General features: G+C 40.9%; 1 protein-coding gene across 3 annotated transcripts; it reads right to left on the reverse strand.

The window, feature by feature from the left end:
- Positions 1-9,220: 9,220 nt before the first annotated feature.
- On the reverse strand, positions 9,221-25,406 carry rexo2 (RNA exonuclease 2). Of its 3 annotated transcripts, none has more exons than XM_021617611.3 (8): positions 24,769-25,120; positions 23,347-23,430; positions 23,072-23,149; positions 18,925-19,036; positions 18,367-18,475; positions 17,762-17,815; positions 16,139-16,277; positions 9,221-9,839 (listed from the first exon to the last, which is right to left on the reverse strand). In XM_021617611.3, exons 1-7 carry the CDS (start codon positions 25,069-25,071, stop codon positions 16,151-16,153), a joined length of 867 nt encoding a protein of 288 aa, XP_021473286.1. In that variant the 5' UTR covers positions 25,072-25,120; the 3' UTR covers positions 9,221-9,839; positions 16,139-16,150. The 3 variants fall into 3 exon arrangements, with proteins under 3 accessions (XP_021473286.1, XP_021473287.1, XP_021473285.1); XM_021617612.3 differs by lacking the exon at positions 9,221-9,839 and adding an exon at positions 15,654-15,893; XM_021617610.3 differs by lacking the exon at positions 9,221-9,839 and having other exon boundaries at positions 15,654-16,277; positions 24,769-25,406.
- Between the last annotated feature and the right edge of the window lie 654 nt (positions 25,407-26,060).

The raw sequence follows: 26,060 nt of genomic DNA on the forward strand, positions 1-26,060 counted from the left end.
TGATGTGGAATAGAGTTCCATGAAGTCATAGCTCTATGTAGTACTGTACTGTTGATGTCTCTATAGTGGTGTGGGGGGCTGTGCTTTGGCAAAGTGGGTGGGGTTATATCCTGCCTGGTTGGCCCTGTCCGGGGGTATCATCAGAAGGGGCCACAGTTTCCCCCAACCCACCCATCTCAGCCTCCAATAGTCTATGTGCCGAGGGGCTAAGGTCAGTCTGTTATATCTGGTGTAATTCTCCTGTCTTATCTGGTGTCCTGTGTGAATGTAAGTATGCTCCCTATAATTATCTCTCTCTCTCGCCTTAATGGCCATGTACTCTTATAATCTCCACCCGGCACAGCCAGAAGAGAATGGGCCACTCCTCAGAGCCTGGTTCCTCTCTAGGTTTCTTCCTAGGTTCCTCTAGGGAGTTTTTCCTAGTCACTGTGCTTCTCCATCTGCATTGCTTACTGTTTGGGGTTTTAGGCTGGGTTTCTGTATAGTACTTTGTGACATCTGCTGATGTACACAGGGCTTTATAAATACTTTTGAATGATTGATCCTTAGCGAGGACAATACACCAATATGGTGGCTGTTGGCACATGATGAGAGCCCACAACAACAAATCAAAAATGAAAGCAGACAAATACCAAACAAAAAGTCAGAGTAACAACGAGTAAAGATTCAGTCACCCGAACATGCAATGAGGCGGCAACAGTTTCAACATATCATCATGACATGACTTGTGGAATCAACGCAGGGTAACACTTGCTCTCAACAATCCAATCATGATTGATCAGTGATTACTTCAAGGAAGACCAAGACAGGGATGCATTTTAGAAATATTCAATCAGGGCCCCTATCAAACCTAATAGGGGTCATGTTTGGATACTAAAATGCATCCTTCCAATACCCATCACTCCGAAAGAAAACACTACTTTCCTGCTGGCCTATCTTTTCCCGTTCTTTTTTCTTTTTAAAGAATAGTGAACATGCACTATCCTTTTGTATATTTTCTTTGTTATTTAGGTACAGAATGAGATGGGGAAACAGATATGGGGAGAGACTGAATGAAAGGTTGCAGGGCGGGTTTTGAACATGTCCAAGGGGGCAGGAGTCGACACTCGGCAGAACTACCACTGGACCAGACATTTGTCAGCCTATCTTTTTCCTGTGCCTAGTGCTGTCTGGTCTGCCATGTCCAGTTGCGGTACATGTTGCTGCTCAGCCTTCAAAAGAGCTGAGTTCCCAGGTCTGTCCCTTAACTGACAAGGTCACACAGGTGATTGACAACCTGACAAAGGGCCCTCCACCTCCCCGGTTGATTGACAGGATGACTGTTGATGCTGCTCTGGACAGGATGTGTGAGAGGGTGTGCATCCTATCTCCTACATAGTGAACTACTTTTGACCAGAGCCATATGCGCACTGGTCAAAGTAGTGCACTATATAGGGAATAGGGTGCCATTTGAGCCACAGTCTATGTTCCTGTCCAGAGCGACCTGACAGTGCTTTCCCTAGCTGAAATCTGAAGTCAGTCTTATGACATTTTCAACATGATGGGGAATTACTATATGCAGGTGTTTGATCAAACACACTGTAGACACGAGTCTTCTAGATATGTCCATTTACATGGAAAACTGTCCAATATGTCTAGCTGAATTTAGCTTCAGGTTCGCGGCAGCCTGAAATTCATGACAGCTCTGTCAGTTGGGTCTTGCTTGTCCCCCCTATCTGAGATATTTACTGCAGCCCTCATCCTCCACATACAACACCCATTCTGCCAGTCACATTCTGTTAAAGGTCCCCAGAGCACTTTATTAAAAGTAAGTGGACACCACTTCAAAATTTGTGGATTCGGCTATTTCAGCCACACCAGGATGCTGACAGGTGTATAAAATAATAATTGATTTCAGATCTACAGCAGTGCAAGTTTCACCACGGCACGGACCCTGGTGATACATTGGCACATGAGAATTATTAGAATATGGAAAAATTATTAAATGATTGCATTCTATCCATGCTGGCTTGTAGTTTTTTATATTTTTAACCTTTTAAAATTATTTTGTAACCTTTTTTAAACAAATTTATCAGGGAGTCATACTGAGACCACGGTATATTTTAGAGATGAGCCTTGAATTACAGAAATTACAGAAATACACATAGAAAAATTTAAATGTAAGCAGAAAGAAAAACACGGTCATAAAAAACAAACACATTCATCAGTAATAATGTCCTCAATCAGCTTTCTGAATTACCCCAGAGGCATAAGAACTTCACATTCATCAGTAATAATGTCCTCAATCAGCTTTCTGAATTGCCCCAGAGGCATACGAACTTCATATTCATCAGTAATAATGTCCTCAATCAGCTTTCTGAATTGCCCCAGAGGCATAAGAACTTCACATTCATCAGTAATAATGTTCTCAATCAGCTTTCTGAATTGCCCCAGAGGCATAAGAACTTCATATTCATCAGTAATAATGTTCTCAATCAGCTTTCTGAATTGCCCCAGAGGCATAAGAACTTCACATTCATCAGTAATAATGTCCTCAATCAGCTTTCTGAATTGCCCCAGAGGCATAAGAACTTCATATTCATCAGTAATAATGTTCTCAATCAGCTTTCTGAATTGCCCCAGAGGCATAAGAACTTCACATTCATCAGTAATAATGTCCTCACTCAGCTTTCTGAATTTCCCCAGAGGCATAAGAACTTCATATTCATCAGTAATAATGTCCTCAATCAGCTTTCTGAATTGCCCCAGAGGCATAAGAACTTCACATTCATCAGTAATAATGTCCTCAATCAGCTTTCTGAATTGCCCCAGAGGCATACGAACTTCATATTCATCAGTAATAATGTTCTCAATCAGCTTTCTGAATTGCCCCAGAGGCATAAGAACTTCATATTCATCAGTAATAATGTTCTCAATCAGCTTTCTGAATTACCCCAGAGGCATAAGAACTTCACATTCATCAGTAATAATGTCCTCAATCAGCTTTCTGAATTGCCCCAGAGGCATACGAACTTCATATTCATCAGTAATAATGTTCTCAATCAGCTTTCTGAATTTCCCCAGAGGCATAAGAACTTCACATTCATCAGTAATAATGTCCTCAATCAGCTTTCTGAATTACCCCAGAGGCATAAGAACTTCACATTCATCAGTAATAATGTCCTCAATCAGCTTTCTGAATTGCCCCAGAGGCATACGAACTTCATATTCATCAGTAATAATGTCCTCAATCAGCTTTCTGAATTGCCCCAGAGGCATACGAACTTCATATTCATCAGTAATAATGTTCTCAATCAGCTTTCTGAATTGCCCCAGAGGCATAAGAACTTCACATTCATCAGTAATAATGTCCTCAATCAGCTTTCTGAATTGCCCCAGAGGCATAAGAACTTCACATTCATCAGTAATAATGTTCTCAATCAGCTTTCTGAATTGCCCTAGAGGCATAAGAACTTCATATTCATCAGTAATAATGTTCTCAATCAGCTTTCTGAATTGCCCCAGAGGCATAAGAACTTCACATTCATCAGTAATAATGTCCTCAATCAGCTTTCTGAATTGCCCCAGAGGCATAAGAACTTCACATTCATCAGTAATAATGTTCTCAATCAGCTTTCTGAATTGCCCTAGAGGCATAAGAACTTCACATTCATCAGTAATAATGTTCTCAATCAGCTTTCTGAATTGCCCTAGAGGCATACGAACTTCATATTCATCAGTAATAATGTTCTCAATCAGCTTTCTGAATTGCCCCAGAGGCATAAGAACTTCATATTCATCAGTAATAATGTTCTCAATCAGCTTTCTGAATTACCCCAGAGGCATAAGAACTTCACATTCATCAGTAATAATGTCCTCAATCAGCTTTCTGAATTGCCCCAGAGGCATACGAACTTCATATTCATCAGTAATAATGTTCTCAATCAGCTTTCTGAATTTCCCCAGAGGCATAAGAACTTCACATTCATCAGTAATAATGTCCTCAATCAGCTTTCTGAATTACCCCAGAGGCATAAGAACTTCACATTCATCAGTAATAATGTCCTCAATCAGCTTTCTGAATTGCCCCAGAGGCATACGAACTTCATATTCATCAGTAATAATGTCCTCAATCAGCTTTCTGAATTGCCCCAGAGGCATACGAACTTCATATTCATCAGTAATAATGTTCTCAATCAGCTTTCTGAATTGCCCCAGAGGCATAAGAACTTCACATTCATCAGTAATAATGTCCTCAATCAGCTTTCTGAATTGCCCCAGAGGCATAAGAACTTCACATTCATCAGTAATAATGTTCTCAATCAGCTTTCTGAATTGCCCTAGAGGCATAAGAACTTCATATTCATCAGTAATAATGTTCTCAATCAGCTTTCTGAATTGCCCCAGAGGCATAAGAACTTCACATTCATCAGTAATAATGTCCTCAATCAGCTTTCTGAATTGCCCCAGAGGCATAAGAACTTCACATTCATCAGTAATAATGTTCTCAATCAGCTTTCTGAATTGCCCTAGAGGCATAAGAACTTCACATTCATCAGTAATAATGTTCTCAATCAGCTTTCTGAATTGCCCTAGAGGCATAAGAACTTCAAATGTAAGAACATTTTGAAGATTGTTCTACAAATAAGGTGCAAGAAAACTAAAAGCTGATTTACCTAACTCAGTAGACACCAAAGGCATTTCCAGAGTTAACCATCCCTGAGACCAGGTGTGGAAACTTGTAGGTCTAGTTCAGTAAAGATGTTAGGTACAGTGGGACTTTTTGTGAAAGGGATTTATAAATGGAAACATAGTAATGTACCAACCTACGTGACATTAAAGACGGCCAAACAACTTTCTGGTAGAGAATACAGTGATGAGTACTAAAATTGGTGCCCGTAATAAAGTGCAGTGTGCTATCATCAACTGCATCTGACAACTTTAATGAAGTTGCAGCTGTGTTCATATAGATGATGTCGCCATAGTCCAGGACCGATAGGAACGTTGACTGAATAATCTGCTTTCTACTATTTAGCAAGTGGCAGGACCTATTTCTATAGAAGAAGCCTATTTTTATTCTCAGCTTCTTAACTCATTAATATGCTTTTTATAAGACAGCTTTTCATTTATCCAGATATTTGTAAGCATGGACACGAACAATACGGACACCAAAGTACATATGCAGGCCACCTGAGACATGAAACAGATAGGTGGGAGGACATACAGGCTGTCAGCAATTTATTAATCTGTAATATGCTTAAATGGATAACACTTCAACCACTTCCATTTTATTCTCTGAAAACATTACCGGCAACAGATCCTCATATGACGGCCACCAGAAACAGACTAGACATGGGGCAGTTGATGAATAGCAAGTGATGAATAGCAGCATAGGCTTTGAGTCATTTAGCTCTGTAAGTCAAGCGTATGGATTCAAGAGGCATCGATCCATCACATCCGACACCCATTTCCTTAGGTAGGCCACACAAATTCATACTTTCCCCAAGCATTTAGTCCAGATGTGACAAGAGAAAGGAGGAAGATGTTTTGGCTACCTGCCTGTGTCGGTCAATAGGCTTGACGTTAGAGGCATTTCTGCTGCTCTTTAATTATTTGTAACTTGTTTTATAGGTATTTTCTTAAAAGGGCTTGTAAGTAAGCATTTCACTGTAAGGTCTACTACACCTGTTGTATTCTGCGCATGTGACAAATGAAATTAGATTTGATTTCAAAACGCAGATGTTTCTTCAAAAATGGCACACTATTCCTTACAAGTGCACTACTTTTCACCAGAGCCCTATTTGGGATGCAGCCCGAAGACAACACAATGGTCTTTTATATGGTATACAGGGCTGTGTGTGTCTCTATCCATTTTATTCCCATCTAAAACACTACACATTGTACCTAGTGGATATTACGTGATAGTACATGAGGTCTGCAGCCTCTGCGTTAAAAGGACTAACATGTCAACTACAGAACTAAGCCAACCTCAGCGTGAGCTTTGGTTGCGAATGGTATGAACTTTGAACTATTATTCACTACAAAAGTGATAACTCCTAGCCGTTGAGTTAGCAACAGCAGCTGCAAACGCGGGCTAGGAAAGAACAGACAGAGTATCCCGTCTACCATACAACGACGTTACTACGACGTATCCCAACTGACCACCAGAGACATTCTTCAAAGGACAAAGGACCCGGTTTGGAAACACGGCCTTCCATCTACCACCAACCTACCGAAGCGCAGCTCAGAGTAAATATTTATTGCATTTTCCTTTTTCAAATGGGAGGTCATTTAGAATGCATAAGATACTGTATTTACGATAGCACAGCTTCTCCCTTTGTCCCTCAGTCTTCCCGCTCTTTCACTCAAACCCAGCCCCTTTTCTTTTGTGTAACCAGCTGTCACATGTGTTCCGCCCACCAGGGACGTTTTCCTTTATGACGTAATTTGTAATCAAGGTATAATTAATTCTGTGTATATGTAATTCTGTGTGATTAGTTAGGTATTTAGTAAATAATTAAACCAAATGTTGTATTGCTGATTCAACTTGTTAGGCAGGGTTCATGAAGATAACCAAGAATTTACAACTTTCAGATGAGACTGAATTAAGGTGACTATTAATATTGACTGCTATTGATGTAAAATATTACTAGGTCTTTAAGAGTTTATTCGGAAGATAACAGCTCTATAAATATTATTTTGTGGTGCCCCGACTCTCTAGTTAATTACATTTACATGATTAGCTCAATCAGGTAATATTAATTACAGAGAAAGGATTTTATAGAATAGCATGTCATATCACTTAATCGGGCATAGCCAAAGACACGACAATTGTCTCCATCATTGGGGAAATGAAAAAAAAATGAAACTACCCTTCCTTAGAGCTGGTGATCCGATCAAACTCAGAAACTGGACAAAAAGGATCTTAGTCAATGAGGTGACCAAGAATCCAATGACCACTCTGACAGAACTACAGTAAAAATGCCCAAAGGATTACATGGCCAATTGTAACGGTTTAGGCCAAGTACATGAACATTATTCATGTGGTTCCTGCCTGTTCACCATCAGATATTATCACAGTCACTCAAGACCAAAACCTCAAAAAAATACAATGATAACATTCAAGGTTGGATTTGCCCATTGCCATTAGCATATGTTGGAAACCCAATGCAGGGATATGATTAACACAACATAGGGGAAAAATCTGAGGGAAAAGACTAGCAATCTATATCAATTACCGCAGACGTAATGAAATAGCATTCCTTAATTAATCAGTGCAAAAATCACATCTCAGCAATGACATCTCTATAAAGGGGGCCTCGTGCCATACCGGTGCTAGTGGATCGTTAATTCTCCCTGGGCAGTCACACAGAGTGAGCAAGCGAGGGGAACACAGATTTAGTTGAGGATGAGAAAGCTGCTGACGACATGAACACTGCCTCCTTCTAGGCAGGTAGTGTCCCAAATGGTACCCTATTCAATATGTAGGGCACTACCCTACGGGGACCCATATGGACCCTGGTCAAAAGTAGTGCACTACATAGAGACTAGGGTGCCATTTGGGATGTGATACGCAGTCAGGGGCATATGGGAAGTTGCCTCTCCTGATTCCATCTATTGCGCCGCCTGTGTCCCTATCCTATCAATCCCCCTAATCACAGCTCTTAATCTGTGTAATCAAACAGCTCTTCTAATGGGGTTCTGAGGACAATCAGTGGCATTGGAGCGTAGGCTGCTAGTGCAGAGTAGTAGTCGCTGTACAGGCGAAGTACGAACAGAAGAGCATTAAAAGAAGGACCTAAATCGGGTGCCAGAGGGTGTTCGGGGGTTTATCGATAAGACAGATGTGGGTTTTGAGTTTGCCTCAGAGGTGCCGATTCACCAATCCCAAATCGACAACTAAGGCCTACGCACTTGAAGATCAGAGGATTTGATTGGTAGAAGCAACATGGTGAAACTTCCACCTAGCCTATTCATACGGTAAGGTGGAGCTACAGTGGCTTTAGAAAGTATTCATACCCTCGACTTATTACACATTGTGTTACAGCCGCGATTAAATATATATTTTTAAATCTTACCCATCTACAAACAATACCCCATAATGACAAAGTGAAAACATGTTTTTAGTAAGTGTTCGCAAATGTATTGAAAATGAAATACAGAAATATCTCATTTACATAAATATTCACACCCCTATGTCAGTACATGTTAGAATCACCTCAGCGATTACAGCTGTGAGTCTTTCTGGGTAAGTCTCTAAGAAGCTTCACACACTTGGATTGTAAAATACATTATTCTTTTAGAAATTCTTCAAGCTGGTTGTTGATCATTGCTATACAGCCATTTTCAAGTCTGGCCATAAGTTTTCATGCTTATTTAAGTCAACACTGTAACTAGACCACTAAGGAACATTCAATGTCGTCTTGGTAAGCAACTCCAGTGTATACTGTAAATGGCCTTGTGTTTTAGGTTATTGTCCTGCTGAAAGGTGACTTTGTCTCTGTGTCAGTTGGAAGATTTTTGCCTGTGCTTAGCTCCATTCCTTTTTTTTGGTATCCTAATCTTAGTCTTAACTCCCTAGTCTTAGCATACCCATAACATGATGAAGCTACCATCAAGCTTGAAAATATGAAGAGTGGAACTCAGTAATGTGTTGTGTTAGATCTGCCCCAAACATAACGTTTTGTATTCATTACATAAAGTTAATTTCTTGGCAACATTTTTTGCAGTTTTACTTTAGTGCCTCATTGCAAACAGGATGCATGTTTTGGAATATTTTTTTATTCTGACAGGCTTCCTTTTCACTCTGTCATTTAGGTTAGTAATGTGGAATAACTACAATGTTGTTGATCCATCCACAGTTCTCTTATCACAGTCATTAAACTCTTAACTGCTTTAAAAAGTCACCATTGGCCTCATGGTGAAATCCCTGAGTGGTTTCCTTCCTCTCCAGCAGCTGAGTTGGAAGCCTGTATCTTTGTAGTGACTTGGTGTATTGATACACCATTCAAAGCGTAATTAATAAATCACCATGATCAAAGGGATATTCAAAATCTGCTTTTTTATTTTGACCCATCTACCAATAGGTACCCTTCTTTGGAAGGCATTGGAAAACATCCCTGGTCTTTGTGGTTGAAACTGTGTTTGAAATGCTCTGCTCAACTGAGGGACCTTACAGTTAACTGTATGTGTGGGGTACAGAGATGAGGTAGTCATTCAAAAATCATGCTAAACACTATTATTCCATGCAACTAATGTGACTTTTAAGCACATTTTTATTTATATAACAAAGGGGTTGAATACTTAGACTAAAAACATTTCAGCTTTTAATTGATTACATTTGTAAACATAATTCTATTTTCACATTATCGGTTATTGTGTGTAGGCCAGTGACACAATCTAAATGTAATACATTTTAAATTCAGGCTGTAACAACAAAATCTGTGAAAAGTCCATGGGATCTCTACAAGTAAATAATGTGTAGGGCTTAGGGGTTGATTTGGCATTGGGCCTGTATGGGAGGGGAGGTCGCGCATGGATGCAGACTTTCTTGAGTGAGTGGTTTAATTCTGACAGATGCAAGATAAAATGTTACAACATACATACTCAAAGCAAGTGACAATATAATGGTCTGCTTTCCTCTATACTCTAAGAGATACAGTATGCAGCATAATGATGTAAATATGACAATGTATGACCCAAAGAGGGATCCTAGTAAGTATATTTTTTTGTCCATCCCTCTTAGCGGTGTGCCATTGCAGTAAAATTGACAGCTCACATGGTCCGGAACAGGTGCAGGGTAAAACGCCTCACGCTTGTCTCATCAAGGTTACGTGATGAGTGACAGGTGGGTCACATGTCTGGAAGGAACAAAAAGGAAGTTAACGGAAAGACAGGCTAAGGCACGTTTCTGTCAGCGTCAGAAATGGTACCCTATTCCCTATATACACAACATGACCAAAAGTATGTGGACACCTGATCGTCAAACATCTCATTCCAAAATCACAGGCATTAATATAGAGTTGTGCCCCCCTTTGCTGCTATAAATAGCCTCCACTCTTCTGTGAAGGCTTTCCACTAGATGTGGGAACATTGCAGCGGGAAATTGCTTTCATTCAGCCACAAGAGCATTAGTGAGGTTGGGCACCGTCATGCTGAAAACTGGAAAGGGCCTTCCCCAAACTAATGCCACAAAGTTGGAAGCACAAAACAGCATGTTACTGTATGCGGAAGTGTTTAGATTTCCCCTCACTGGAACTAAGGGGCCTAGCCCGAACCAAGAAAAACAGCCCGAGACCATTATTCCTCTTCCACCAAACATTACAGTTAGCACTATGCATTCGGGCAGGTAGCATTTTCCTGGCATCCGCCAAACCCAGACTCGTCCGTGAGACTGCCAGATGGTGAAGCAGGATTCATCACTCCAGAGATCGCATTTCCACTGCTCCAGAGTCTAATGGCGGCGAGCTTTACACCACTCCAGCCCACACTTGGCATTGCGCATGGTGTTCCTTGGCTTGTGTGCAGCTACTCGGCCATGGAAACCCTTTCCATGAAGCTCCCGATTAACAGTTGTGCCAACATTGCTTCGAGTCAGTTTGGAACTCGATAGCGAGTGTTACAACCGAGGACAGACAATTTTTACGCATTGTGCGCTTCAGCATTCGGCAGTCCCGTTCTGTGAACTTGTATAGTCTACCACTCCGCAGCTGAGCCGTTGATGCTCCTAGACATTTCCATTTCAAATTAACAGCACTTCCAGTTGACCGTGGCAACGCTAACAGGACAGATATTTGACGAACTGACTTGTTGGAAAGGTGGCATCCTATGATGGTCCATTTTAAAAGACACTGAGCTCTTCAGTAAGGAGATTCTACTGCCAATGTTTGTCTATGGAGATTTCATGGCTGTGTGCTCGATTTTATACACCTGTCAGCAACGGGTGTGGCTGAAATTGCTGAACCCACTAATTTGAAGGGGTGTACACATACGTTTGAATATATAGTGTAGTGCACTATTTTTGACAGGAGCCCTATGGGATCTGGTAAAAAAAGTAATGCAATATAAAAGGAGGCTACTTCGGACGCACCCTTCTCCTTGTGAAGCCAGGTCAGATGTTTATCTTTCTTCTCCTCCTCTCTCTGACCTGCCCGGTCAGATTAGTTTGAATCCCAGTGAGCTGAAGCACGTCACACTCACACCGCATGTCCTCCAAGGCGGTGAGATTGCCCCTTCATCGATTTGTACTTGAAGAAAAGAGCGCACAGGTGTTACCTCTCCGGGGGCACGGACAGTTGAGAGAAGGAAGTGAGGGGATGAATCAGCGCCAAAGTGGCAAGAGACACACTTACTCAGGAAGAGTAAGACTCAAGAGTGTACGCACAAACTGTAAACCCACACTAGTACACAAGAGAAACACACTCACTGGCATACACAATCCCTCACATGCACACTCCCTCAAAAGCTCGTGCTTAGGCTTCGGCTGCTTCCCAAACAGATAGGCTGTGTGAAATCAAGTAAGGATTATTCAAAGCTAGAGACTCACATAAACAGTCCCCCCAGTATACAGCCCATCATATGCCTCCAACCAACCCAACCAACCCAATCCTGTCATAGTGCCCTGGTCAAAAGGAGTGCATTCCCACTAATTTATTTAACTTTAGTTTATTTTAGGAATAAGGCCTGTTTTTCTTTTGAAACCAGGAGGCTAGTATCAGCTATATTTATGACTTTACTAGACTATGGGGATATTTTATATATGAATGCTTTATATATGATCTCAAACGCTCAGTGTTTGAGATCAATTGACACTCTTTACCATGGCACTTTGAGATTTTTTTAAACTGCAAAACCCTTACGCACCACTGCACTTTGAATACCAGGGTTGGCTGGCCTTCTCTAGTCACTCAAAGGCTAAGTCACTGGTATACTTTTATTTACAAAGCCATTTTGGGTTTATTACCTTTTTATTTGTGCATTTTTATTGTTCAGAAATGTGGTGGGTACTCTCTTCGTTCGCTTGACTTTATCCTGCTAACTGTTCCAAATGTCCGAACTAAATTTGGTAAAAGGGCTTTTATGTACTCTGCGCCATCGTCTTGGAACACCTTACAAAATACTTTTAAACTGGAAGAACTTGTCCCTATTGGTGTTTTTAAATCACTGATGAAGGATTTTGAGGCTGATTCCCTGACCTGTCAATGTTTTTAATTTGCTGTTTTATACTCTTGTGAATTCAATGGTTTTTACTAGATTACTTGTAGTTTTTCATGTTGTCTGTCTAATTTTTTTGTAATGACTTGGTGCTGTCTATCTTGGCCAGGGCGCTCTTGAAACATATATTTTAATCTCAATGAGCCCTTCCTGGTTAAATAAAGGTTAAATAAAATAAAAAAAATAACTAAGCAAGTCGGTTAAGAACAAATTCTTATTTACAATGACGGCCTACCCCAGGGCAAACCCTAACCCGAATGACACTGGGCCAATTGTGCACAGCCCTATGGGACTCCCAATGACGCTTCTAGACCGCTGCGCCGCTCGGGAGCCCTAAGGGAATATAGGGTGCCTTTGGGATGTGGTGTTCATCTGCTGATTGTTTGTCTGTCCCGTATAAGAAGCCTCTGAACAGAAACGAGGACACTTGAATCAAAGTGGGGTTAGGGTTAGTGGGGCAGCCAGATACTTTGATGAGGCCTGGCAAGGTAACTCACGTCATTTCTCGTCTCCTTTTCAAAACATGGTGGTGTCCGAATACCAATACTTGTGTTCTAAAGAGTACTTTTTGATGACGCAAAACTAGAACATTTTATAGTGTGAAATGTTGAAAAAAAAGTGTCCCTTTTTCAGGACCCTCTTTCAAAGAAAATTCATAAAAATCCAAATAACTTCACAGATCTTCATAGTAAAGGGTTTAAATACTGTTTCCCATGCTTGTTCAATGAACCATAATTAAAAGAACCACCTGTGGAACGGTCGTTAAGACACTAACAGCTTAGACGGTAGGCAATTAAGTTCAGTTATGAAAACTTAGGACACTAAAGAGGCCTTTCTACTGACTCTGAAAAACACCAAAAGAAAGATGCCCAGGGTCCCTGCTCATCTGTGTGAACGTGCCTTAGGCATGCTGCAAGGAGGTATGAGGACTGCAGATGAGGCCAGAGCAATAAATCTCAATGTCTGTACCGTGAGACGCCTAAGACAGTGCTACAAGGAGACAGGACGGACAGCTGATCGTCCTCGCAGCGACAGACCACGTGTAGCAACAGCTGCACAGGATCGGTATATCCGAACATTACACCTGCGGGACAGGTACAGGATGGCAACAAGCACTGCCCGAGTTACACCAGGAATGCACAATCCCTCCATCAGTGTTCAGACTGTCCGCAATAGGCTGAGAGGCTGGACTGAGGGCTTGTAGGCCTGTTGTAAGGCAGGTCCTCACCAGACATCACCGGCAACATCACCTATGGGCACAAAGCCACCGTCGCTGGACCAGACAGGACTGGCAAAAGTGCTCTTCACCGACGAGTCGCGGTTTTGTCTCACAAGGGGTGATGGTCGGATTTGCGTTTATCGTCAAAGAAATGAGCGTTACACCGAGGCGGGATCTATTTGGAGGTGGAGGGTCCATCATGGTCTGGGTCGGTGTGTCACAGCAGCATCGGATGTCAGTGTCAATGTCAGTGCTCTGCCATGGCCAGCGAAGTCCATGAGGAGGAGATGCACTGCAGTACTAATGCAGCTGGTGGCCATACGCAGTTGACAGTGAGGACGTTTCTTTTTTGGCCGTGTTCAGTATGCTTAACATGCCAGGATGTCATCCTCATTTAGGCTTATCGTCTAGTAGAATTTGCTGCACATGATAGAAGATATTTTTTGAACACTGTTTTTTTCTAAACAGTAGGTTAAATAGTATATAGTACTATAAGTAGAGTACACTAAATACATTTAAAAATGTATTAGTCACTTAGCAGACGCTTTTATGCAGAGCGACTTACAGGAGCAATTAGAGTTAAGTGCTTTGCTCAAGGGCACAGACATTTTTCACCTACTTGGCCCAGGGATTAAAACCAGCAACCCTTTGGTTACTGGCCCAATGCTCTTAACCGGTAACCTACCTGCCGCAGTGAACAAAGCATTTATTTATTGTGTTATTTGTTCTATATTTCTCTCTACATTGCTGGGAAGGGCCCGTAAGTAGGGATTTCACTGTTACTATACTACACCGATTGTTTAAGAAGGATGTGACAAATCACATTAGATTTCTGTAGTTTTAGTAAGGAGTAGGCTAGACAGATGGGTCATGGCCTGTGTTTTAAAAAACGATTCTCCCAAGGTCTCAGTGGGTTTTAAAAAAAAAAAAATCAGGCGTGATTTCACGTGCTCTGTCCAGATACTCTACTCCATCGCTCTCCCAGAGTTGACCTGTCGCAGAGGTCAAGCAGGGGGTGTAAAAAAAGCCTGGAGTTATCCACCTGGCTGGCAGTCCCAGAGAAGGAGGGAGGTAAGGTTAGAGGAACACTACAATAAGACAGGCCATTAACTCCACACTGCACTTAGCAAAGCACACACACACAGATCAACCATTGTGAAATGCATTTGGTTACATTTCAAATTCGCACAGAATTTGTTCAAGACAAGTTGTGTTTCAAATATTGCTATGATGATCATACTTTCGGCCTATTAACAGTTCCTGAATAATTATCTAGCCCAAAGAGGAAGCAGCTGGATGTTAAGAGTTGGTTGGTGTGTAACCTACGGTGTAGCTTAAGAGGTGTCATGTCGCTGTACAGAGTGCTGTAAGTCTTGCCTTAAAGCAGAGTGTTCTTAATCCCAATAAAAGCCCTTTGAGACACATGCAGAAAATAACAAGGTGGAGATTGGGAGTTGACAATCATATGCCATCGCTCTGAAATGCGTTACTGGCCATGGTCATTCGCTCGATGATACTGTTGTTTACTGAAGTCTTGACATTTTTTGATGTGTTGTTTTTCATAAAGTAAAGAGCATGGAAACCCTGTCTCAAGTAGTATTTTACAAACACACACCTACCCTTCAACAATTGCAAGCTAAAATGCACAAAGATCAAATGACCTTTGAAAACCTTCAGATATGAAAAGTAGTAGACAACACTTTGCTCTTCAATTGAACCGAGAAGATCTGGCTAAAACAAGGGCTACGCTCAGATAGAAATACATTGTGTAAAGAATGAGTGGCTCTGCTCTGACAAGGAATCGGTTCAACTCTATTCATAGCATTTCTATCTGCAATGTTATATGTTGCACACTTCTAAACAAGACCCCGTTGTCACCTCATGGTTAACCTTAGGTTAACCATCAGTTGTGTGTTTTGTGGTCAGTCTAAGCAGTTTTTCCAGTCACCAGGGTGACATTTCCCTTAGGTTCACATCTAGGATTAGCTTCCCTTGCCCAATTCTACATTTACACAAGTGGGTAAAATGACCCAATTTGACTCAAGATCAGTGTCTAGAGGAAAAGTCACCCTACACCAACTGGCATAGTCAGACAATGACTGAGTGGATAGACAGTACACACTACGGTCTATTTGTGTGTCAGATTTCTTAATATTGGTATCCCTTATATAAGCACAAACTGCCATCTAGTGTTAGAATCAGTACATCAAATTTAGACATGCCAGAAATTTGCACAAGATGGTTCAAAGAAAATTGAGTTTATTGTTTCTGGTATAATCTGATAAAATATGAAAATGATGAATCAATCCCAGATAATATTGGCAACAGAACTGAAAGGACACATTTTAGATGTGATTTTGTCAAACGGCTAAAATCCCCATAAAAAGCCAAAACAAGTGCAAAGCAGCTTTTTTCCAAACAAGGAAATGTCCACGTTGAACTTGGAAACCAAGATGCCTTTGCAGCCAAATGCAAATAGGAGCTAAAAACGGATTGAGGAAAGACAGGTGTGAATAAGAAAACGATGATCACAGTTTTCTTGGCAGACGGGAGATTAAAGTTCAAATTCAGCTTTGCAAATTGTATTTATTTTCAGAATCTAAAACCTTGTCTGCGCAAAAATGGCACCCTATTCCCCATGTCGTGCACTACTTTTGACAAGGAATTAGGGTGCCATTTGGGACTCAGACAATACCTCTTACTCCATCTCTTAACCTCAACACCCACCTTGGAACCCCCTCAAACACTTTTGTTGCTGTCACAATTTTGCAATATCTTGCGCTTCTTTTCCTCTGTTTGCGATTTGAAAACATGTGCTCTGTAGAAGTGCAGTTCCTTGATGCTCTCCTGAATATCGCCCAGTGCTCTAGAAAGGGAAAGACGATTACAAGATGGCACTTTATAACTCATACACAATCTGTATAATCATTTTAAGCGGTTCTATTTTGGGTATACTCTATGTACACACAGATGTGTACATAGAGAATATTCAGTACCAGTCAAAAGTTGACACCTACACATTCAAAGTGTTTTTTGTTGTTGTTTTTTTTAATATTAACCTCTTCATCCTCCTTTTTCGAACATTCTGTTAAAAATCGCGCAACATTTCAGCGTCCTGCTACTCATGCCAGGAATATAGTATATGCATATGATTAGTATGTGTGGATAGAAAACACTGAAGTTTCTAAAACTGGTTAAATCACGGCTGTGACTATAACAGAGCGTGTGTTTCATCGAAAAGCGCAAGAAAAACTGGTCACTGAAAGCTGAAAAAAAGTATCCATGCGCCCCTTTCATGGACTGTTTAAAGGAAACCAAATTTAATATGGACACGGATGCAATTCCTACAGCTTCCACACGATGTCGCCAAAAACGTCATTTTCATTGACAAAAATCCTTTGAGACATTACCAATAGATCCGTCATTCCATCCAGCCTACCTCAATCGATTTTGGAAGATTGAAAAATGGACATTGTTTTCTTGAGTAGCTGCTATTGAATACAGATCGCCCAGTGATCAATTTGATCGCATATTAACGTTTACAAATACCTAAAGTTGGGTTACAAAAGTAGGTTGAAGTGTTTTGTCAAAGAATATAGGCAACTTATATCATTTTTAAAAATGACGTTGCGTGTTGGAAGAGAGCTTTTTTCCTGAAGCGGACAGGCTATACAAATGGATATTTTGGGCATTCATGGACGGATTTAATCGGGAAAAAGACCAATTTGTGATGTTTATGGTACATATAGGAGTGCCAACAAAGAATATCATCAAAGGTAATGAATGTTTTATATTTTATTTCTGCGTTTTTGTGTAGCGCCGGCTACGCTAATTATTTTGTTTACGTCGCCTTCAGGCATTTTGGGGTGTTGCATGCTATCAGATAATAGCTTCTCATACTTTCGCCGAAAAGCATTTTTTAAATCTGACTTGTTGGCTAGATTCACAACGAGTGTAGCTTTAATTCAATACCCTGCATGTGTATTTTAATGAACGTTTGAGTTTTAACGAGTACATTTAGCATTTAGCGTAGCGCATTTGCATTTCCAGGTGCCTACTTGAGACGTCTGCGTCTCAAGTAGGATCAAGAAGTTAAGGGTATTTTATAAATGTATTGACAGTTCTGAAAAAAGAGCGGGATACAGGCAGGTCGGGAAAACAATGGAAAGGATGGGCATGGGAATCGAACCTCAGTCCCCATTTGGGAGATTCATACAACAGTAACACTTCTATGCATCAATATCTACTTGATCCAATGCACAGCTCATTGACATCTGTCAAAGGCCAGACATTTCTAACATGATTATGGTACTTTGAGCTTGACTCTTAAAACACTTCTGTCAGACTTGCCTGTGAGACGCTTTCTTCTGTGGTGCGAGCTTGTATTCTTCTGGAAACCACCGTCTTGAGTAGCGGGACACATACACAAATTAAACTCTGCTCCTTCTCAGAAATGACATCACATAACAGCAATATTTGTCTGTTTGAAGACACTGTTGTTTCATACATTTATGAAGTAAGGCATTGAACAGGTCATTTGCCTTTAGAAAGTTAAATTGAACCACATACAAGGAAGTTGCTAAGTAGAAGAGAATCTGCTAAATTAACAAAATGCATGAAAGTGCATGAATACCACAGTTCACATCAAGGCACGTGAAAATGGATAAATAGCCATTAAAGGAATAGTTCACTATTTTACAACTTGATGTTAGATTGTTTCTCACCCTGAAAGTAGTCTATGGGCTGGGAGAAACTGTAGTTCATGGTTCAGCTCTCTTTAAACAGCCATTACAAACTTCAGCTAACTTTAGCTAACTTAAGGCCTGTTCTCTATCCATCTGAGTTGACTGAGCCAGAGACACATTGGACTGACCACTCTCTCTGAAGACATACTGACTGACTTGGGTAAATAGGTGAAGTACCTATGCCTTATCGACACACACACACACACACACCTGCAGAGCTCCTTGATCGTGCTCACGTCGATGATCCTGTAGTGGAGATGGTGCATGAACTGGGGCATGTACTTGTCCAGGAACTTCTTGTCAGCATGCACAGAGTTCCCTGCAGGGAAAAAGAACGCATCAGTCATTCAGTTTTGGATGTGCCGAAAGTGCTACAATGCTTCCTCAGCAAGAAAAATGTATATTTTCCACTCAGTGGCATAGGAGGACCTTTGCATGGCAAAGGATAAGTAAAATTTTGCAAAGTGACAAAATAAAATGGTAACAGTGTTAAAAACATTCTAAACAAGGTGGTACCAAAAACACCTTGTCCTATAACTGTTTGTGCTCCTGCCAACTCCATTGCTTATTGTTAAGTCAAACATGTTTGGCATGACAACGAGTGACAAAGAGTCTGCATGATAACCCAAACAGATCTGGCACCCAGGGAAACTCCCTGTTTCACCCTGTTTTCAGAGTGTTTTCTACTGAATACGACCCAGGTGTGACCGTGTTTTAATGACGGTATTCTCTACGTTTATAGTCCAGTGAAGAAAGAGGACCACTCACCTGCAAGGGGACAGTGGCCAGGTGGGGTGTGCTGTCTGATGAAAGAGAGGAACTCGTACTCAGCCTGCTGCAGCGAGATCTTACTGTCCCTCACTGCCTGTGTCAACCCAGACTGGGAAACAGAATGCACAGGGGTAAGTATACACTATTAAAACCAAAAAATGAGTTTTTTTCTGAATCCGAAAAAGTGGAATAGACATTGCAGTGCTCATTATTTTTCAGCTTCAGACCAATGCCTATTCTCATCTTTTAATGGTTTTTACACCGGAAGGTGATTATGCAACATTATTATAGAACATTATAAAATTGCTTAACACATGCTCTCCTTGTGAACCCTACAAAGTTGTGCATTTTATTTATTGATAAGATCCCAGCTCATAATCCTACTGATCATTGCTCAAAGCAAATTGAGAGCAAGGAAACAAAGACTGAAGCAAATATTTACTAGGCAATTTAATACACAATGTAGCTGGCTAGATGACAGCGTAAAATATGGATGAGCTGTTCTCAATGGAAGGGTTCTGAAATATTCTCTTGCTTGAGAGTCAGAGCTGAATCCATAAAGCGTCTAGACAACTGGTCATAAGTGCTGAGCATAGTGACAACAATCTAGACCAGGGCTTAAAATTAACACCTACGGGTAGATTTTGACATTGGTGGGGAAAATGTCAATTTCATCAGCCACATCGGTGGGTGTCAGGGTTCCACATGCATTTCCGAATAAAAATAGTCAAGTATAGTAAAATGTATAGTAAAATAAATGCTGCAGCAGCTGTTCAAAAAAGTATTTCTGCCGTTTTGTTTCCTAGCTGGTAAATGAATCGCACAAAGTCAAATAACTACGAATCCTGTAGCCTATTCCAACTCGCGCTGCAACACTGCCTGGCTGGGGGCTGTGCGCACGTGAAGAGCTGAGTGAAATAATCATTTTTAGAAGCACTGCGCACAGGCATGAAATTGGTTTAATTTACTTGAAACGAAGGTCTACTGTGAGACTGTCCTTGTGTTTCTTGGCTATTTACATTGTTTTGTTCACAAGCTAGGTTGTTTTCCTATGTTTGCGCATCAACTATTAGGGAAGAAAACAACGCTTCTACTAGTCAGACTCAATCACATTGGCACAAATCCGACTACAGTCACATTACTGGAGTAGTGAAAATGTGTCTCATGTGTGATATTTTAGTTTAAAAAAACTCAGTCAACAAAAAATGAAATTAAACAATATACCACAACTTCTTACTAGTAATACATTTACTGTTTTAGAAACATTACAAAGCATGCTCATCCGTTTTTTATTTTGTTAGAGGCAAAAAAGAAAATGTGGCTTATAAAAAAAATCTGAGTGGCTATTTGGAAGGGCACACACCTGTCCATATAAGGTACCACAGTTGACAACGCGTGTCAGAGCAAAAACCAAGCCATGATGTTGAAGGAATTGTCCGTGGAGCTCCGAGACAGGATTGTGTTGAGGATAGATCTGGGGAAGGGTAACAAAAAAATGTTGGCAGCATTGAAGGCCCCCAAGAACACGGTGGCCTCCATCATTCTTAAAATGGAAGCAGTTTGGAACCACCAAGGCTCTTCCGAGCTGGCCGCCCAGCCAAACTGAGCAATCGGGGGAGTAAGGCATTGGTCCGGGAACTGACCAAGAACCTGATAGTCAATCTGTCTTTGCAGCACTCCACTAAATCAGGCCTTTATGGTAGAGTGGCCAGACGGAAGCCACTCCTCAGTAAAAAAAAGGCACATGACAGCCCGCTTGGAGTTTGCCACACGGCACCTAAAGTCTCTCAGACCGTGAGAAACAAGATTCTCTGGTCTGATGAAACCAAGATTTGAACTCTTTGGTCTGAATGACAAGCGTCACTTCTGGAGGAATCATGACACCACCCCTACGGTGAAGCATGGTGGTGGTAGTACCATGCTGTGGGGATGTTTTTCAGCAGTAGGTACTGGGAGACTAGTCAGGATCAAGGGAAAGATGAACAAAGCAAAGTACAGGGAGATCCTTGCTCCAGAGCACTCGGGACCTTGGACTGGGACAACGGTTCACCTTCCAACAGGACAACGACCCTAAGCACACAGCCAAGACAACACAGGAGTGATTTCAGGACGTCTGAATGTGTTTGAGTGGCCCAGCCAGAGGCCACACTCAAACATCTCTGGAGAAAAGTCAAGGGGCCTGCATACTTTCCAAATTCAATAAATTAAATGTATTATTCATCTACACACAATACAGGTATTGTGGTTGTTGGCACTAAGATAATGTCACAAAGTAAAGACTTATGGAACATAATGTATTACAGTTGAAGTCAGAAGTTTACATACACCTTAGACAACTACATTTAAACTCGTTTTTTTCACAATTCCTGACATTTAATCCTAGTAAAAATTCCCTGTCAGTTAGGATCACCACTTTATTTTAATAACGTGAAGTAGTAGTAGCAGTAGAGAGAATGATTTATTTCAGCTTTCATTTCTTTCATCACATTCCCAGTGGGTCAGAAGTTTACATACACTCAATTAGTATTTGGTAGCATTGCCTTTAAATTGTTTAACTTGGGCCAAATGTTTTGGGTAGCCTTCTACAAGCTTCCCACAATAAGTTGGGTGAATTTTGGCCCATTCCTCCTGACAGGGCTGGTGTAACTGAGTCAGGTTTGTAGTCCTCCTTGCTTGCACACGCTTTTTCAGTTCTGCCCACAAGTTTTCTATGGGCTTGAGGTCAGGGCCACTCCAATTCCTTGACTGTTGTTCCTTAAGCCATTTTGCCACAACTTTGGTAGTATGCTTGGGGTCATTGTCCATTTGGACCAAGCTTTAACTTCTTGCCTGATGTCTTGAGATGTTGCTTCAACATATCCACATAATTTGTCTTCCTCATGATGCCATCTATTTTGTAAAATTCAACAGTCCCACCTGCAGCAATGCACCCCCACAACATGATGCTGCCACCACCGTGCTCCAAACATAACGATGGTCATTATGGCCAAACAGTTATCTTTTTGTTTCATCAGACCAGAGGACAATTCTCCAAAAAGTACTATCTTTATCCCCATGTGCAGTTGCAAACCGTAGTCTGGCTTTTTTAATGGCGGTTTTGGAACAGTGGCTTCTTCCTTGCTGAGTGGCCTTTCAGGTTATGTCGATATAGGACTCATTTTACTGTGGATATAGATACTTTGTACCTGTTTCCTCCAGCATCTTCACAAGGTCCTTTGCTGTTGTTCTGGGATTGATTTGCACTTTTCGCACCAAAGTAAGTTAATCTCTAGGAGACAGAACACGGACGTGGTACCTTCAGGCATTTGGAAATTGCTCCCAAGGATGAACCAGACTTGTGGAGGTCTACAATTTTCTTTGAGGTCTTGGATGATGTTATTTAGATTTTCCCATGATGTCAAGCAAAGAGGCACCGAGTTTGAAGGTAGGCCTTGAAATACAGCCACATGTACACCTCCAATTGATGTCAATTAGCCTATCAGAAGCTTCTAAAGCCAAGACAACATTTTCTGAAATTTTCCAAGCGGTTGAAAGGCACAGTCAACTTAGTGCATGTAAACTTCTGACCCACTGGAATTGTGATACAGTGAATTATAAGTGAAATAATCTGTCTGTAAACAATTGTTGGAAAAATGACTTCTGTCATGCACAAAGTAGATGTCCTAACCGACTTGCCAAAACTATAGTTTGTTAACAAGACATTTGTGGAGTGGTTAAAAAACTAGTTAATGACTCAAACCTAAGTGTATGTAAACTTCCAACTTCAACTGTATGTTCAATATGAATGTGTTAACTATTCAGCTTGCTTGGTTTATGTATTGAGTAATTAAACTGATTACTTTTGAATTAGGAGACTTATTTGTGCTGGTGCAGCATCTTGTTCATTAAGCAAAACGCATCTGACCATTTTAGTCTGTCTGAGACAACTTGCAATGAGGTGGCATAGGCAGTCCCAATTCTCCATCTTTTTCCATTCGCTTGCAAACTTTCTAACATGGATTTTTACAGTGGTGCTAATTTCTTCCAGCCAACATTTACACCAACGCTATGCTTTGAAATCCACGACAAGGGAGTGTCAAAGTTCACATTTCAGGAAAAGGGTAGAGGATCGGGACCTAGACAAAGTTCCACAAGTTATGCTTACATTGCCATGATGTTCTTTACACCAGTTGTCCATCCCATCCAGCAGTTCGCCAGTTGTGTTGATTATCAAATTGGGACCCTGTCAACATAACTTTCACGTCATTCTTCACGTAATGTACAGAGGAATTAAATGCAACCAATTGAATGACAGTCTAGCATCCCAAATGGCACCCTATTCCCTGTGTAGTGCCCTACTTTTGACCAGGGCCCTTAAGGCTCTGGTCAAACATAGACCACTAAGTAGGCAATAGGAATTTGGGTGGCAGCCAGAATTACCTCAGCTAAAACATTTAATTCTGAATCTGTTATGAGGCACGCCATCTCAATGATCTGGTCCTTCTCTATGTCCAGTCCTGTCATCTGAAAAAAGAATGTACACAATAAGAGAAAATGGTGTAGGTCTACTGTAGCTAATATGCATAAAGATGACATTCCCATTCAAAATGCTATGCTATAGTAAACAACTACATCACCGAAAATGCACCATCATTCTGCTCTGGCCTTTTCTTGCTTTCCATAACATACAAGAGAATCATGAGACGTTTAAAATTAAAAAGCTAACGTAAACATTCAAACGAGGCTACAAAGAAAACTAATAAGACTGTAGCCACTGTGTTGACTTCAAAATCGGGGGTGTGAACTAGGTTTCTATTCAAGCGTTGATCGACATGGTAATGGCTCTATAATATTGGAGAAAAGTTTAAAAAAACGGACCCTCCGTTACATTGTGACGTGTCATGTCATAACGTACAGCACGCATAAAGCAACTATTTCTGTCTTACAATCTCTCTCCACCAGGTGTAGCACTTCTCCCATCCTTTAAAAACAAGAAATGGACAGCGATAAGGTGATAAGTTGGACAGAACTAGTGAAAAAAAGTAGTTTTCCCACAACATCTCCTTCTCACTATCACGCATTAGTTTCGCTTCCCCACCCGCCATTTTTTTAAAGACCCGACGGGGCTCATTGCCTGCTTGAATTATACAGAAACGGGCAGCGTTTAGGTCATGTCATTTATTTTGTTGTAAAGGGGAGAAATGGTGCTTTACAATGGTATTGAAATTACAGTTGATCTGGAATACGTTTTTGGGGCGCTAAAATAAGGTCAATTGTACGGAGCAAGGAGATGTACAAAAGTGAGTGAGTTTACGTTAGATACTAACGTTAATCATGACACTTAAAATGGCACGCATGTTTAGCTAGTTAGATACAGTACAGCATTTGAATCTCAGCCTTCGAAAACCATTACATTACACTGACAAAATAATGACTAGGTTGACAGCTCACTGCAGTGGGAGTGATGGATTAGTGGCAAACGCATGTGTAACAGATTTAGTAATTTGCTAGCTAATAAAGACAATAACTAACTATGACGTCTGCAAACATTATTATGAGAGAAGCAGACATTTGATGTGGACTAGCTAAAAAGCTAACACCGTGGTGTTAATTATACTAACACTAGTTAGGTATCCATAGATGGCTGGCTAGCTATCAAAAGTTGTTAGCCGCAAATTACCTCATTACAGTTGTCAATGTCAGGCCAAGTTCTATCTGAACAGCTAGCTAACGTTAGTATGTTTTTGTTTAGCTAACTTAGCTATAGCCTACCTAACAACTAACAGCTGTTAGCTAACTACCAGTAATGAACAAACCCGTTGCAATTGCTAGCTTCTAGCTAGCAAGGCACGTTAACGTTACCTCCAAGTCCACCCACACCATCCTCTGCCTCATGCCAGGGTCTGACCGCGAAGATGACATTTTCTTGCGGTATATGGAGATATTATGTACAAAAATATTCAGCCCGGTCCGTCTTGGCGCTAGGCCTTTCCTCTGCTCAGAAATAGCGCAGTTCAGACTTGTGCTTGACTGCAAAAATAAATGTCGACTTGCTGAAAACCTTTGACTGCTGCTTGGGCGAAGAGTAGGAAAATTCGCAAACTTGCAAAGAAGTTTCGAGCTGAACGACCACGCTGATGCTCGAGTGCACAAGAACGCCGGCATCCTGGATCAACTTCCGATAAAAACTGTCGTTAAACTGTCGTAAAACCATTGCGTCAGCAACATCTCAAGCGTGTATGGAATGTTGTTGCCAAGCATTCCAACTTCTTAGATGTAGAAAGTATTTTCATGTCCAGCAACTGCACCGATTTAAATAAGCAAATAATCGGGTATTTACAAGGCATAGCATTAACTATTGTTTGTACTGAATGGTTGTATATCGAAACAATGCATGGTTTGAGAGAGGTGGGTGCTGCTCGACGTGTTGTGTAGAACTTGTAATAAACGGCCATCTTATCAGCGTCCTATTGTGCCCCAGATTGTGACATTACACTCCCTTTCTCCCACTACCCACAACTCCCATTCAAAACGAAAGAACATGACAATATTGTGCAAGAAAAACAAGTAATTACAAGAGGGAACACTGTACATGTGAAATAAATGTATATTGTTGTGTTATGTATGTTTTTTCCTAAACTGAGTTGAATGTGATTTAAGAAAATTACATGAATTGCTCAATATGTATTGTATATAAAATACGTATATGTATATGTACAACACTACATTTTCTTGCCAAGATGAAAAATACATGATGGTTGCATTGAGGAAGTGTGTCACCTATTTTGGTACCTAACATCCAAAAAGGGGTTTTCTGAAAATATATTGAGATTTTATATAATTAAAATATATCTAAAACCAAGTGTAGTGCAGATAAACAGGAGCGTCTGTCAGGCCGTCATACCAAACAGCTTACGGCAGACACCGACAGGTTTGATCCACTTTGCTGGATGGCTAAACAGCAGTATTAGCCAAGTACATAACAACAAGCAGTTTCCGCAGACACTCTTCAAAGTTTAATCCACAGTGGGGCTCACACAATCAAATCCACCTGTTTCTCACATTCTAAAACATAGAAAAACAAAAACCAGATCCTGATGTACATTGCTGTTGTTGAAGAAACTGCCATAGGCATATTTGTATTCAGACTGAGG

The sequence above is a fragment of the Oncorhynchus mykiss genome, chromosome 10 (genome assembly GCF_057628025.1).
Source record: "Oncorhynchus mykiss isolate SJ-2025 chromosome 10, ASM5762802v1, whole genome shotgun sequence".
In the NCBI taxonomy this organism is placed as follows: domain Eukaryota; kingdom Metazoa; phylum Chordata; class Actinopteri; order Salmoniformes; family Salmonidae; genus Oncorhynchus; species Oncorhynchus mykiss.